General features: G+C 51.4%; 1 protein-coding gene across 1 annotated transcript in view; it reads right to left on the bottom strand.

The window, feature by feature from the left end:
- The window catches only part of LOC128271690 (transcriptional activator cubitus interruptus), a 45,796-nt gene that overhangs the window by 3,552 nt on the left and 25,128 nt on the right, over positions 1-17,116 (bottom strand). The window contains exons 2-5 of the mRNA XM_053009306.1: positions 3,410-3,858; positions 1,027-1,499; positions 279-944; positions 44-208 (exon numbers count right to left, since the gene is read on the bottom strand). Coding sequence (XP_052865266.1) covers positions 44-208; positions 279-944; positions 1,027-1,499; positions 3,410-3,858 — 1,753 coding nt within the window. The remainder of the gene's footprint in view (positions 1-43; positions 209-278; positions 945-1,026; positions 1,500-3,409; positions 3,859-17,116) is intronic.

The raw sequence follows: 17,116 nt of genomic DNA, 5'->3' as shown, positions 1-17,116 counted from the left end.
CACAACAGATCGCGTACAACAATCGGTTATCGTTTACACTCACCTCGTTACTGTGCGTTCGGTTTTGATGTTTGGCACGATCGGATGCGTTACTGAACGCTTTACTGCAACCAGGATACTCGCAGGTATATGGCTTTTCGCCCGTATGAGAGCGAAGGTGTGTCTTGAGATTTTCCAGTCTTGAATAAGCCTTACAGCAACCTTCGAACTAGAGAGTAAGAGAGTCGTGTTAGTCGTGTCCGCCTCCTTGCCGGGCGCGTGCATCACCGTGCACTTACCGTGCATTTGTGCGGTTTTTCTCCCGTATGGCGACGCATGTGCACCACCAGCATGTACTGGGCTTTGAAGGGTTTTTCGTCGCGCGAACACTCGTCCCAGCGACAGACGAAGGATTTTTTATTGGCATGAATATGGTCATTGTTGATGTGCTTGACCAGCTCATCCTGTGTGTTAAACTCGAGCGAACAGTCACGCCAGTGGCAGTTGGTTTCAATAAAGTCACCCGGCTCGTCCTTTGGGTCGGTCGTGTCCGCCCGAGACCCGCCTTCTCCGCACTCAAAGCCAATGGTTCCGGCCATTCTCCCGCCGATGGCTTCACTGCCATCGGCCATGTTACCGACCCCCGCGCCGATGTCCCCACCTCGCTCGGGATGCATGGGGCTCAGGTTGAGGCCACCCCCGTTATGCGTCGATGTTGCCGTACCGTTGTTACCGTTGGCGGCGGGTCCTTGTGTCGAGGTAGGACTTAGGTGATGGTTCGAGGTGAGCATGGCCGAGCCACACGGTGGGCTGCCCTTGTGCAGTGGCACGTTGTGCTGCGCCGTTTCACGTTTGAGGCGTGACTTTTTCTGCTGTGCGTTTGTGGCACTGTCCGCTTCGACGCGCGTCACCTGGGAACTGGACGATGGTTGCTCCTGTTTCTTGTTCGATAGATCCGTTATGTGCTGTTGGGTGAAACGGTGAACGGTGAAAAGGATTATTCAGTGGGGAGTCGCTTCTCCGGTGCTTCTCCGATTAGGCGCGTACCTGCGGTTTGCCCAACGAGTGGCCCGGGTGCAGTGGGTGGTGCGATAGGGAGAACATACTGGCCGTCGGTGTATGATGGCCGGGCAGCGAATGGAGGAAGCCGCTGCTGCGCAAAAGATGCTGCAGATGCGGTGGCATCGCGCTGTGCATGCCGAGGGGCGGTCCCAGAGCGCTGGCCGACAGATGGCCGTACGATCCGCTGGTGCTGCTGCTCCGGGAAGCGTTCACTAGGGAGGCCAGCGAGTTGGGAGAGTAGCGTATCATGGAGCTGATGTCGAACGAATCGGAGTACGGCGATGACGAAAGGGCTCGCTTGCGGCTCACGCTGGCACGAATGCTTCCTGGCCGCGGGCTGTTCAGGCGACTGGCTGCGTCGATGCTGAAGTGGAAATCGGCACTGGCCAGCGAACTGGCCGGATGCAGATCGGCAATTGCGTTTCGTGCATTAATGTACTCCGGCGTCAGTCCAAGCCCTGGAAGGTAAGAAGCACAATGTATGAATGAGCAAGTTCTCAAAAAAGACGTTAATTATCGCCACACGCAAAAGGCGTGTGGCGATTGATGAATATCTCATTTTTTATTCCACACCAGCCACGATTGCGATCGCCACCGGGGGGGTTAACGGGGGACCAATCACCAATCGCCCAAGGCAACTCCGATTTCGGCAACATCGAGACGTCGGGTACTGACGTCGATCCTTCCCCCTGAGCCCCGCTCGTCGTCGAAATGCTGTTTTGGACAGCGATTTTATAACGGCCATAAAACACCACTGAGCCACACTCTGACTATGGCACCCGGCGTTAGCGCGCTTGGTGTGTGCTTTATCACCGGTTAGCGGGGTGGAACGCAATGCGCCCTGCGACGACGACGTGGACGATGATGACCGCTTCTCCATATCTAACGATCAGCGATTAAATCACGAGGTAGCGTCGGACGGGCCGGAGACCCTGTCCGGGCGACAGGTTTGCAGTGCACCTACAACAAGCCTAATGAAGACCTAGCGAGAGACCTAGCGGCCATGCGTTCGCGCCTCGGACCGTGGTTACACGTACGCGCGATAGTTACCGTTTGACATTCCGGGATCGTTTCGGACGGAGATCATAAAATGCCCGAAACATAATTGAAACGCGTCACGAGCATCGCATCTGTGTCACGCATTCCGGGCGCTATAGCTGCCAGTGTGAGGCGCTGTAGCATCAAAGTGTGCCTTGAAGATCAAAGCGACTCCACAGGGACCCCATAGGAACCGCCCTGGACCGGTCCGATAATAGTGCACAGTGCATCTGCATCGATCTGCGGTTAGAGGCGACCGCATACAGATCACCGTGTGCCAGGGCCGCGTTTAGAAGAAGAGTTTCGAAACAAAATCGTCCTGTCGAAAATCCGAATGGGCTCCGCATTGTTTTCTCCCACTCAGTATGGAACTCGGCAGAGTTCGTAACCGTAATCGGTGGTGAGTCGTAACCTCGTCAACACACGCTCCTGCTGCTGGTCCAGACCGAACCAAAGCAGATCGCACACTCGAACTCGGTTCACTTTACAAAATGCAACACACCGCAACCGGGTCGCGAGTCCGCCGGCAGAACGTAAGCCGTGGCCGTCGGCCGTCTGCAAACATGAACGTGATCGAACTTATAAATAACCCTTCCCGTGTCATATTCTCTCGTACCCCCGGCGGCGGGGGGGTACCCAACATCCTTTGGCGTACGGGGTTTGCTTAGAACCGCTCCTAGTCTTCCACGCGGCACGTCGTCCGCGTGCGGCACGAGGAATGCTACCGTTTCCTTCGGCCATTGCGGCTTGAGACGGGGCTGCTTGCGACCGCGCGCGCGTATGGTGGGTGTAATGTGTTTGCGCGTTTATTGTTGTTTTTATTTCATCCACATGATTTGCTTGGCCCGCGGGCCCGTACGCCAGCCAGCAGGGTTAGAAAACCGGAAAATTGTTTGTGCACGCCACTGGTCACTGACTGGACGGCAAGTGTAGTAAGTTTTATGAGCTTTTCGAAACAATATTTTGCCTTCCGACGGCTCCGAGAGCCGCAGGACGCACTACTACTGCCCGGACCGAAGACATTGGTCGCGAAGACATTAGTCACTCACTGCTGTTGTTAACGCGATCGACACACGCACGAGGTCGCCCGTCGTTCGTTGGCAGCTTATATTTTTAACGCCTAATGGACCCATTTGTTTGCGCGGCGCGTTACACGCAGCCGGAGAAGGAAGTTTCCCAACGTTTGTTGACGCGACACGTTTCCCGGACACTTCCGGTGGTGCGCTGGTACCAGCACCAGGTCGGCTTTGTGGTCGGATCGGAACGCTTCGGTCGGTTCGGTTCGGTTTGCTTTGTGTGGGGCAAGGTCACACCGGACTCGGTGTCTTACCGTGGAGCGATGCCGAGGCGTGTTGCAGCGAGTACAGATGCTCCATGTAGCCGGGTATCCTGTAGGCGGGATGGAAATCCCCGGGATGGGGCACTGGCACGGTCGCCGGTCCAGTGGTTCCGTTCGCCGTCGGCAAACCCGGACTAGCGCCACCGCCGGCCACGGGCGAGGTGCCGTTACTGAGGGAAGTCGCTCCGTTAGGCCGAGCACCGCTGCCGTTGGACCCTTCCGGGGGGCCGCCGCCGTCACCGTTGAGCGATGCGCCCGACGTGGCCGGTGGGGAGATCGTTAGCGGCACCACCGTGGCCGATACGGGCGGATGCGAGGGCAGCACTGTCCCGCCGTTGATCTGAGCCACTGCGGCACTGGCCACGGCCTCGGCCGCGGCCACCGCCGCGCGGCGCGCACTCAGGAACTGCAACTCCGCAAAATTTGCATTACTGGCCAACCTGCGTGAGAGAGAGAGAAAAAGAAAGGTGGAACGTGAGACGCAGCGATCGGAACGTTACATTTTCATCGGCGAGGCCGACGAGCGAACGGGGAAAGGAACGGCCGCAAAAGATTCAATTTCTGCCCTATCGGCATATTGTCGACGTTCCAACGTAGGACGCACGTGTGTTACGGGGTACGCAGCCACGAGGACTGCAAATGTCGAAAAGGCGGCCGCGGCGGCGATTGTGATCGCTCTGGTGTGGTGTACTTTTTAACATTTCAATATTTCATCGCGCTACATTTCACCGTCCCTTGGGTCGTTGGGTCGGCGGCACAGAGAGAGAGCGCGGGCCGCGCCGCGGGATCAGATAGGCATTGTTTTACATGGAACCTACGGTCGCGCACACGCAATCTACGATGGCGATCGGTGTTCATATTCAAATTGTGGTTCGCGGCCGGAGTCGGCGTGGTTTTTGAGTCAATTGAAAAGATATTGATCGAGGCACGAGGCAACGCGAATAGCGGGCTGTGGCCACGTTAACTATGATGAATGGAGATGGAGACGTCAATCGTAATGTGAGCGACAGCGTCCCGGCCAAGTAACGGGGTGATCGTTGCGACCAAAACCCCTTTTTCGTAGGACCCGGTCGGCACGCCGACCGGATTCAATTGGTTTCGCCAGCGGCTTGATTCGATGAAGCTGAGTCTGAGCGTAGCAGGGTCGATACCGGGGCACATGATTTTCTACGAATCTCCTGGCCCGGTGAGCGTGTGTGGTCCACCCGCGAGGATCGGGACTCGCGGCGGTAACATGAAGCGCGCGCGTTACAATTTGGCGACTCAGGCTAAGGAGTTCCGTAGTAGCAGCTTCCGGCGATAGATCCTCGCGGGGTGTGCCGGATGAAGCGAATGTCTCCATCTCTTCGTGCTCCGTACTGCGTCTGCCCAGTGTTCTGCGGTACCCAGCCTCGTCCGTCCTCCCGTGGCGTCCTCTCTGCCTGCCCGTCCTGGAGGGGCCACCATTGTGGTGTGGCGGCGGATGCCGCAGGAGGAAGCTCTCAAATTTCGCTGAATCCCGCCAGCGAGCAGAAGCACGTAAACCACCGCTAGGGGGAACGCTAGCGTCCCCGCCACCTCCCAGGGGCCGCCGCACAGCACAGCGTACACATTTTTCATCGGCCATTCTTCGACGTGCAATGTGATCCTTCTTTTGTACGGTTAAGGTTCGCTTTGTTTACATCGATAAACCTAATCTACCAGCACCATCGCGTCCATTGCGAATCCGCGTTCCGACGACGACGGTTGGGGGGGTTCAGGGCGCTTCACTTGCTTCTGTGCACCGCTTCTGCCGCCGCCCGTCTGTCTACCGCGGAGGCATAATTCTTCCGGATGCGTTTTTGATGGTGGCTATTAAATTTCTGGCCAACATTTCTCTCCTGTCAAACGGGCCGGGTGGAAAACGGGCACGAACAACGTGCCACGCCGGCCACCGAATGTGCATACGCCCGGATTGAGCGACCGGGAGACGGGTATGGAAAGGGGAACACCAATCTACGGGGCATACTCGAGCTAGGAACACATGGGCTGAAAAGTCCCGAACCTGCCACATAAATGGTACTAGTCTTTTTGCATTCATCGCTTTTTCAATTAGTATCAATCTTATCAAAAGAAATCTGTTAAAATTCATGATATTCTACTCATAAGTTTGCGAGGAATTTTGCTGAGACTGACACTACTTTTGTTATTTTCAACACAAATTCGTGTTTTATTGTACTGTTTCTTGATGGTAGCAATGGTTTGAAAAGTCTTATAAGGACTCCGCTGCATCAGAAATAATTATAAATCGTTGGTTCGCTGACTTCACCAGAGAACATTAAAAATATCCACAAAATCGTATTGACTGATCGAAAAGGGAAGATGCGTGAGTAAAGCGATGCGTAAGTGAGCGTTTGCTCACTGTTGACCAAAAGCAAGAACCTGTTGGCGATTCTGAGCATTGTTTGGCTATGTTAAACGTAACGAACCGGAATTTTTCTGTCGATATGTGACAATAGATGAAACATGAATCCATCACTTCACTACGGAATCAAAACGATCGTCATCTGAGTGGAGAGAAACTGGTAAACCTCGTCCAAAGCACCCGAAAGCATAATAATCGGCTGGAAAGGTTATGGCTTCGGTATTTTGGGATATGCGTGGTTTAATATTCGTCGTCTATCTTGAGGAAGAAAATACTCTCAACTTGAAGCTCGAAATTGCAAAAAAACGACAGCATTTAGCAAAGAAACAAAGCTTTGGCTCCCAGCAAATACTGACTGTTCACAGACCTCAAAAAAAATGCTCATCGGTAAGACATTTCGCTCGAATGAAGTTCGCGTTTCCTTTCTAAGGCTCAGGACTTTTCGGCCCACATGTTACGTGGTTTCATTTGTGCTCAAGATCTCCCCACTGGATGTAGTAAACATTTTGTGGAATTTTAATGACATAATTACTGTCTACTAATCTATTGGTATACTAATCGTGATTTTCGTGTTCATTACGCCCCACTTTTATCCCACGTTGAATTGAATCAAGTCCACCCTGACCTCATATGTTCCCATGACTGTAGTCAATTGAATTCGAGCCCACTTCCTATACGGTGTACTTGCACCAATGTACCAGAGTTTCAGGTTATTCGACGTACAATTGTCCTTCGGACGCAAACTGGTTTTTATGTACAACAAACAGTCTGCAGGATGCCTGAAAATCGGCCCCACCTCGGAACATCGGAAAAACCGGCGATTGGCCCGCCCGGTGCGGACGAGAAATTTCGAGCCGATGAACAGATTATGTGTAATTGAGAAATAACCTTTTATAAGCATCCCGCGGCCCGTGTGCGGCCATCACGCCAACCCACCGGGGGAATTTGCAACGCTTAGATTAGGGGTCCCCGTTCAAAGGCAAGGAACCAGGCAAGGATGCACGGCATGTTGCAGTCGACAAAGAAGGTGCCCGCCGCGAAGGTCTGCGCCGGCCATGGGGGGCTGGGAACCGCAAACTCCGCCGCCGCGCCGCGTGCGGCCGCACAACAAGCGATGATCGCGAAGAAGCTACAAAATAAACAATTTGCTCCGAGGCAATAACGAAGACCAAATTACTTTGGCAGCAGCAGGCAACGGGCTCGGGAGCGGCGGGCGTGTACTCGACCCCCTTCTTCCCGGCTCTGTCTCCGTCGGTCTCGGACCCGCGGACAGTCGCAGCGATCGAACCGACCCCTCCGACACCACACCAAAAGGCCTAAAACAATCGAACTGAACTGAGCCGAGCCAATGCTGCCGATGGTGGAGCGGATCAAATTGGAGTTTTGGTCACGCCCACCCCGTAGATGGGATGATTCCGCGGACCCGATAGACAAGATAGACAGGTAACGCGAACCGTCGCCCCGGCAACAAGCCATTCGGACGCCTCCCACCACGACGAGCGGCTGCTGCGGCTGTGGTTCGTTAGACCTCATCGCAGCGCGCTCTGCGCGTTCGTCCTTCTCTCCAGTCACGATCGTCGTGCGGCGGCGGGGGACCGGCGGTAGTCGCGGCCGCGGCGCCGGGGCTCGATGGGGCTTCGTGCGCGCGCCCCTTCGGTTCGATTGGTCGCTGCGCGCACTTGAGCGCGCACGATCGGCCCCGAACTGGCGCGCAGCTGACTTGGGGTCCATCAGTCCGACTCCGACCTGCTGGCCAGCCAGTGTGCCCAATTCACGCGCAACGTTTGCTGAGCGGCAGCGTCCTTGTGGCGAGCCAATGCTCCAATGGATCCTCTGGCAAAGGATCGTGCCACAAAAACCACATGCACAGTCCTTGATTATGCAAATGTCTTCTTCGGCGAGCCGGAGAGGGAACGACACGTACCACTGGAGACCCGATCCACCGATCCGAGGACGGATAATGGCTATTTGAAATTATTTATTTATATTTTTATGAAACCAGAGCAATGGGCATGTATGTACTAGGCTGTTCAATAAGTTCGTAGCATCGACAAGAAAAACACAATTTTACGGTTTGAAATACACTCTATAATTCAGTACACTTTATTAATTAGCCTTATACTAAATCTCTTTCAGTAATGCAACGATTTTTAAATACGATATCCTGTATTTTTTCTACGATTTCATGTGTTGTATCGGTTTTGGAGCGTCTTTGACGTGAACCCGATAAGGCTTCACGATAACCCGTCTTAAAGGCTTGTACGATCACGTTTAAACTCAGAAACCCATCTTTTCTTTTTCACTGTATTAATTGAAGGCGAAGAGTCCTTATACACATTCAACATTCGTTCATAAATTTTCTTGCTTTTAAACCTTCCAAATAAAAGTAATCAATCACTGCAAGATGCTTGATTTTTGATACTTTGATACTAAATGGCATCTAAAAAAAAGAATTAAGTGATCGATTGAAATGAAACTTCACATACGTTCATATGAGTGTACCAACATAACAAAAAAAGAATTAGATTCGTAGCAGCGCCCTCTATTCGGCGACGGCCGAATACCCGAGGCTACGAACATACTGAACAGCCCAGTATCCCGATTGCCTAACTTAACACTAGATATACCACACCAGTCATTTTGACTGGTCGGGCAGTTTGAATGGCAAATTTCCACTACATGTAATTTTTTTTTCCCCAAATGATGTTATGACTTTTAATAGCTCTAAGCATAGAATACATTTCACAAATAAACTTTTTTTTATATATGTTGGAGTTTTTTTTTGGAGATTTATACCATACCAGTCAAAATGACTGGTCCCTTATTCCATGAACAAATTTAGGCCAAAAAGGGCAATTGTTGCTCAGAATATTATCTATTGATCTCCGAATCGTAGATTGGGCACTCCAGACCATTGATTTGTGCAATTATTTTGGAATATATACGAATTTGTACAGAGTTAGAAGCCTCTAGAGGTTTGGGGAAAAAGTGGAAAATTACGCAAGCAAAATTGAAGGCATTCTTATGTAGTTCGGCAACGTAGCAGGCAACGTTCTTATGTAGAAATTGTATCCAACAAAGTGATAAAAATTAAATGTTTTCTGTTATATAAAAATGTATACAAATCCATTTATCGTTTATAATTTACATTACTAAACTTGTTTTAATTTTTTAATAGACTTTTTTTTAACACTTGAAGTCATAAAAAGCAATTTTTCTCATGACCAGTCATTTTGACTGGTCTGGTATAAATAGGTATATTGAAAACGGTGGTATATCTAGTGTTAATAATAAGCGTAAGTTAAAATAAAATAAAAACTCAAGGACATTTCAGCAACGTTGCTAAGGCAACGCCTGCAATCGAACAAACTTTTTCAGTCCCAACAGTCTCTCAAGTGAACGGCAACTTGTATTGCCCAAGCCATGAATACTCATGGATCTCTAGCCATTAAGTCGTTACTTGAAATGTAATTAAAAGCAATCGGGACATTAGATTAAGAACCACACTGTTACACATGCACTCTGACTCTCTGACAAACACAACATTGGATGTTTACGAAAATCTTCAAATGCAACAAAAAACTTTCATCCACGCCGCTAGCCCAATTTCAATTATGATAGATGTGTAACGGACCAAGAGTACAACCTTGTCAGACGACATTTACATTAGGTTGGCGAAAGAGAAATCCATTATTTCCTCGGTAGATGGATGTAGTGGTCGATATCTCGTAAAGTATTGATCGAACAATGTACAGATTATACTCGTTTAACCAGTTACATTTCACACACAAAATATGCTTCCATTGTTTTTTTTTGTTTGTTGGAACAACGGATACATTTTACCGTTCGGGCACCGTTTTTGAGGTCGTCAGGCCCGTCGTCGAAAATATCGATAAAACCATAGAACTATTCGAGCTATTAAAATTCGTGGACCGAATATCTGTTCCATGCATCTGGACAAGAAATGGGTCACATACGACAATACTGTGTGAAAACGATCGTGGACAAAGCGTGGTGAAGCATCTTACACGGTGGTCAAACCAGGACTCACGACCAGGAAGGTTCTACTGGGTATATGGTGGGACTTGAAAGAAATGATTTATTATGAGTTACATCCCGTGTGTCCTAATACTAAATTCGAATCTCTGGACTGGACCGTTTGGAGCTAGCAATGGACCTCAAGAAGAGTTGTTCCATCAGGATAACGCAAGACCACACACGTCAGTAGTGACTGGGCGGAAAAACCCCGGGACCTTGGTTGGGAAGTTTTAATGCATTCACTGTATAGTCCAAACCTTGCACCAAGCAATTATCGCCTTTTTCTCGCATTGCTAAATTTCGTGAGTGATAAGAAATTGTGATCTAGTTAAGATTATTGGGATTTCTTGCAAATACGAAACAAGACTTTTTAAAATGGCAACAAAATATACAACAAATCAGTGAATCTAAATCAGACCATCGGAAACTTCTTAAATTATTTGAAAGGATTTCTCCAACAAGAAAGTCTACACGACACAAAGGACGTAAACCAGTAGACCCAGTACAGAGCAGACTCCCAATATGTGAGCAGTCAAAATGATTTGGGGCAAGCCAGGTCCAACTGTGACCCACTGTGTCGTCCATAGACAAGCTGTAATCGGTTAATATTGACAGAGTTGGGTTCGTTTCGGCTCAATGCACGGGAGAAAAAAGAGTTCACGAACGATACAAACATACAGTATAATTGGTCGTAATGATTGCAAACAGCTTACTCCGGCCGGCGTGAGGGGAGAGTATTGAGAGGCCAGGCCATCATTTTTATGCGCGCCAACCCACTGGTGGTGGCAGCACTTGCCCTGCAGCTGATTGCAGCGCCGGAGCACCGTCGCCTTTTTGGTGCGCCTGCCCCGCGTTTCGTTATTATTCATCATTATGCTGTTCGGATTTTCGGAACCTTCCATCCCGATACCATCTCCCGACGGTGGACGGAAAATAATAAAGTAATTACATATTTACGGATCCCCCCCGCGACGGGATCCTCGTCGCGCAAACCAGTTTCCCCGGCACCGGCCGCGTGTCCTCCCGCCGCCCGTTTAGCGATCGATGCGCGCGGCGGGCACGGATCCTGGCACGCCGCTCACGACGTTGTTGCGTGATGCGCTCGTGTTGCGGGCTTTTGGTGGGAACTCTCCGTTCCGGCTCCCGGAACAGGGACAGTGTCAAGCTGCCCCAGACAGTTTGGGTTCGCTCGCACCCAACCGTTTTGGACCTCTCCACTTTGGGGCGCTAGAGGCGCTCGGGGATCCACAGATCCAAACGAGGAACCCCAAAACCGGCGGTGGCCGCTGAAAATGATGATCATCGTAAAAGTTTAATTACGAGCCGCGAGTTGTTGTTGTTTGCGGAACGGAAGCTCCCTGCCCGGACCCGGACCGGTGACGAGCGGTGTGTATGTGTTGTTGACCAGCGAAATGATTTATTCTCCCAAATACCCAAATAACAGCCTCCGTCAGTCGCGGGGCGCGGGGCGTGATACCGCCGCCCCGCCAGAAGGAGGAGGAATAATTAGCGTGACAGGACAAAACGGCCGGCCAGCCGGGCAATCCGGATCTTCCGGGCGCGCCGTGGCGCTGCACTGGTCACTGACTTCGGCGCACTGGAATAGATTGACGGACACCGCGCGAGCTGGCGTGTGTTGGTGGCCGTGCACCGTGTGGTGGCAACATAAATTACGCCCCTCCCAGCGCCACCACCAACCGCCCCGGAACCGCCTTCCAACGGAGCGACAATTCGCCAACCCGAGCGCGTTGCAATCGTAGCTCGGGCGCGCGCATTCCATACGACGCGCATAATAAATTGTCTGGAGAGTGCGTTTGCTTGTCCGCTGCCATCCGCCCCGGTTTCTCCTCCGTCCTCACACCAGGGCCCTGGTGTGTGTGCGGGCGCGTGTGTATGCATTAGTCACTGGCGTGAGCGCCCGGGTAACGCGGACGGCGAGGCGAGAGCACAATGACAGCATCGCCGTCGTCGTCGTCGGCGATCGAATGTCGTTCTAAGATGCGAGAAATTGTTGCCATTGTGTTTGCCTTTTCGGCCTTGCACACTGCTGGGGGGGTTCGGCAGGGCTTGAGAGAGCGGGAAGAAAGTGCATCGCTTCCCGGAATGCAAACGACCGACGACGGATGCAGTGCCCTTGCATGCTGCACCGCGCTGGAACCGCGCATCGCGCCACCTGGCTCTGGCACACAGTCCTCAGCCCCTTGCCCCGTGCCCCGTGTCACACCCGAACGCGCCCGACCCGATCGTACGAACAATGATGATAAGTAAATTGTTGGCACAAGTAAATGAAACACATTAGCTAATAGGCGATCAAGGTGCCTGCCGGGCAAGCGACCAATCAGTGAGCGGTGGCAGAGAGGGGACAGGGCAAAAAGGAGTCAATTTGTACACACACCCATGGGAAACCCTGTGGGGACCCTGCCTGACTCGCGCACGGGGTCGTTCCGCGAACCAGCGCAATGCATCGTAGATCGTATTGGAAAGTGTCGGCGGAAAGTTTCCTTTTCACAAACTCCCAATTTTTTTTTTGCTGGAAATCAATTGCCAATCAAGCAATGGCCGTCATAATGTCTGTGAGTTTCAACCGGGTTTCCGTAACAAATTTTTCAAAGTCGTTGAAGCCACCTAAAGAGGCCTCAACAAAACTCTAAACGGGTCCAAACAGCAGCTCCTTTCCTCTGGGTTCAAACCTCTGGTGGCTTCTACACGGTGTCCAAACAAGCGCTCTTTTTTCATTTGGTTATAAAACAAAAACGGCTGAATATTTTTCGATACTTGAACTTTTATTTGAAAGGTTAATTCATTAGATTTTTTTATGGACTACAATTTTGGTCCAATGTTCACCACGATTGGATTGACAGTAGCTCATTCTGTCGACCTATTTTTGAGTACAATTTTGATGTATCTGATCCTATTACGGCAATAACAACTTGAATTGGGTTCTTGAGGTCCTCAATAGATGCTGGTTTGTTCGTGTAACATAAATATCGACTGTGGCTGTCGCTGTTTGGCACGTAGCGCCGTTCTGTTGAAACCAAATGCCCAAATTCTCAGCTTCAATTTCGCCGAAAAACCAATTAGCCAAAATCCGCATTAGCTGTATTGGCTTCTCTTGCACAATGTCTGGGTTTTCCGAATCACAATACTGCTTATTAACATAGCCACCGAAGTGGAAATGAGCTTCAATGAAATGTGCTTTTGACAAATCAATTTTCCATATTTCCGCATTTTCTTCAACCGAAAATGTATTTTATACATAAATTTTAAGAATCTACCTTTCAAATAAATGTTCAAGCATCGACAAATATTCAGCCATTTCTATTTTAAAACCAAATGAAAAAAAGAACGCTTGTTTGGACACCCTGTATTTGAGTGAGTTCGCGTAACGAGCCGAGTTGTGCCGAGTAACGAGCCGAGCAGTCGCTAGAGGCCAAATCTGGTGAATTCGATGGATGCTGCAACAATTTGTTGATTTAAAGATTTTTCTGCCATTGTCAAAATGCTCTTGTGGCCTGCCTTGATGAATCAGGATTTTTGTCGTCTGCAAATCTCCACGAGTCTTTTTTCACGATATTTTCTCTACGTTTTTCTTTGCAAGTAATGCACAAACAAAGTTCTTTTCGCATCCAAAAAACAGATGTTAACATCTTCCTGATCGATTTTCGGACACGAACTCATTTCGGTGCCGAAAAACCAGGTTCACGCCATTCTTTAGTCTCTTGTTTTGGTTCAGGATCATGGCGATAGACCCAAGACTCATCCATAGGTGATGAATCAATGCACAAAATCCTTTCGAAAAAGCTCTAAATGTTGCCGAGAAATTTGCATACGAATGTGTTTGCACACAGCTTTCTGAAACCCAATACTTCAGTCAAAATATTTGCTTTAAGTACCCAATGAGATGCTTGATGATTGACTGCCCTTGATATGAGAACTTGTACTAAATCTCTTTCAGTTACTCGACGATTTTCCAATACGATACACTGTATTTTTCCTACAATTACAAGTATCGCTGTTGTTTTTGCACGCCCTTGACGTGGATCGTCTTCAAGGCTTGTATGACCACGTTTAAATTCAACAACCCATCTTTTTATTGGACTAATTGAAGGTGAACATTCTTTCAACACTTGAAATGAAAATTCAATCACTGCATGAAAATTAATTTTTTCCGTTGTAAAAAAGTGACACATCGATACTAAATAGCTTGTAAACCAAGAATGAATTGACAGCTCGAAATGACACTTCACAAACGTAAATATGAAGAGTGTATCAACGTAACACAATTAATTTGGGCAAGTAGCAGCGCTCTCTGTTATTGAAGCGCAAAACTGTTTTGAACACCCCAATAGAGGACCGTTTTTGGTGGACCATTCCATTCCGATCCCACCAGAGTTGTTTGCCGCCAATCTTTGAGCTCTGCGGTAACCAATAACAGACCGAAGCCCGAAGACGAAGTGTCACTTTCGGACATCAGCGCCATCGATTGACAACGCCCGCTGGTTGCTATTGGTTACCGCGCACTCGGGCGCAGCGCTGCTGACCCCGATCGTGGATCGTAAACGCCCGTACACAACGCGTGGTGTGCGTGTTCTCGCGTCCCCGGCACTCCCCGGCCGGCTCCCTCAGTTCAGTCGCGCCACGCAGGTTATTAATTATTTATTAGCTGGTCCCGCGCTTCTGCGCTTCTCTGCGTCAGATCGGAGTTTCGTTCGAGCCATCGATCAAAAGCGATGCGATTGTTGTGTGAGATTGGTGTATCTGCCGTCTGACCTGCCTCCCTGCCTGCCTCCCTGCCTGCCTGCCTGCCTGCCTGCAGTCGGGCCACCACGCGGACACACCTCGTTAGCGCGGTCGGCGCAACGGCCCGGAGGTGTTGAAATGAGTGTCTTTATTTGGCCACTTGCCCCGGGCGGGCCCGCATCGGAGAAGGCGTGCTCGCCGCACAGTTTAGTGGTCAACCCCACCCGGCCGCTGCGCCACCGGTCCCAAAGTGTTAATGGCGGCGCCCGGAGTCGGAGAGGGGTGCTGCGGATGGCAGGGTTTACGGGGTGACACTGTCGCGAGGAGTCGCGGTGGATTGAATTTCACTTGTCGTGTACCCGACCCGGCCGCCATTCGTTTGTTTTCCATTTTAGGAATGTCGCGCGCCGGAGGAGGGATCAGCTTACGCCCCGGATGCCCCCCGCCCGGCCCGGCTATCAGCCCGCCCACCGGGCCCGGTCGGTTCGGTTCCAGATCACCGGGGGCCCGCGTCTGCATAACATTTTAATCAACGCCACACCGCCGCGGAGGCAAGACTTTCAGCACCTTTCCACGAGCCTTCCCGAAGCAACACCACCGTGGACCACCCCGCGCGCAAGCGTGTCGAGTGGAGGGCGCATCGGGTGGCGCACACTGGTGTACCCGCCCCGCCCTACGTTCATACCTCGGAGGGACTGGCTCCAAATAATCGATCAATTACGATCGCATTAGGTGCGCCGGGCCGGATTCGTCGCAGATCATCGGCCGCCGTGAGCATGCAAAGCATGCCCTGCTCTCTCGCTGCCCCTTTCCCTGCCCGCGGTGCTACGTTGCCGGACGCCCGGCGGAGACGATGTCTTATCGCGGCCCGCGAATCTTCCCTAATCCCGCTCTCCCGGGCGAAGGCGACGCAGCCAGCACATCAAGAGCAGGCAGGCCGGTTCGTTCGGACCTGGCTCTGGCTGGTGGGCCATGGTAATCGGTGACTCAGCGCACCCAGGACCCCTCCCCGCTCTCGATCGGATTCGGCGCCGAACCGGTTCCGGGCACTCGCTGCCATTGCACAACCCACGGCGGCGGCGGCGCGCGACATGACGACAAGACCCCGCACGCGCGCCTCGCTTTATGGGGCGGCCACGGGAGAGAAATTATCTGATTTATGATTATTGCGATTTATATGATCAGTTTCATTTGCTTGCCACGCTCTGCGCCGCCTGCGCCTTCCATCCGTTCCGTCGTGCCCACGGAGTGGAGCTTGCAGCTCCACCGCTTGGATTGATGCTTGTCCCGACCGGTGGATGCGACAGAGGGGATGACGGCTCCGGTCCACGACTTGACATTTGACCGGACCTTTCCATTAAGCGCATGCAAAGCGATATTCAATAATTTCACTTTAATTGGCTGGATAAGCGACGGCAGCCTCTCCAGTTTCGCCATCTCCGAGAGAATCGGTACCGAAGATGTAATGCTTCCCGGAAGCCCTGCCCCGAAACGGATTGGATGAATATTTTAATGTGGAAATTATCGAACATCTTCATTAGGCCGATGGACTCGGACTGCGCCACGTTGCCCGAGAGGTACCCGAGAGACCGAAGGAAGGAACGCACAAACGGGAAGAATGATCCCAGCAAGATCAATACCCAGTTGATTATCCCGGGCGCTCCGCGGTCCCGTTCACGCCGCACTCTCGCCGCCCTTTCCGGTGGAACTTGTCAAACGTACGTTTCCGGTGTTATCGACCTTCGCGGGCGCGCGCGCGCCCTGGTCGTCGCGCGGCAGGAACACACACTAATCGACTGGTCCCGATCAACGGGGTTCCTCCTCCAACGGCGAGATCCGAAGATATACCCTTCCTGGGCCTGGGGTCGGGGGGCGCACACATTCCGCTTTCGGTTCCCATTCTGAGCGTTGCCGCCGTCGTTGTCAAACTGGTCGGAAATCAAAAATAACTCCTTTAGAACTCGACGTGCACAACGGACCGACCGACCAACCGACCGCTCAGAGCCACGGTTTTACGGTGCCATCCGATTACTTTTCCGCCCAATTAGAGAGAGGTTTCTGTTTCGGTCCGTTTTCGGTTTCCGTTTGGGGGTTGCCGCACCGGCAGCGACCGGCTGGAACGTGTTTCCCTTAGTGCCTCTGCCACCGCAACCCACGGTGCGATGATCGTCCGGCTGATCTGACGAACTGTGTGTATTTGTTTATAAAGTGCCAAACACGACAACGGCAACCACATTAGAGACAAGTGAAGGTTTAGACCGCGGCGCGCTTAGAGGAAGTAACGGGTGTTTCACGCAATGTAGAGTTCCCTTGCGTTGACAAAGGGGAGCTGCTTACTAAAAGTCCGCTGCTGGGATGTCATGGTTTCGGTGTGCGTGATTGATTCCCTCCATCGGAAGTGGCGAAGTTGCTTAACGCAGATAAATAAGCCTGTCTTGGCGAAGAAAAAAATCAAAAATCCAGCAACTGAACCACATTGATTGGGTAACTTTACGCCCACCACCGCCTCAGCATGCAAAAAAGAGCATGTTGATCAC

Source organism: Anopheles cruzii, chromosome 3, assembly GCF_943734635.1.
Source record: "Anopheles cruzii chromosome 3, idAnoCruzAS_RS32_06, whole genome shotgun sequence".
Taxonomy (NCBI): domain Eukaryota; kingdom Metazoa; phylum Arthropoda; class Insecta; order Diptera; family Culicidae; genus Anopheles; species Anopheles cruzii.
This window is presented reverse-complemented; position numbering and strand designations above follow the sequence as displayed.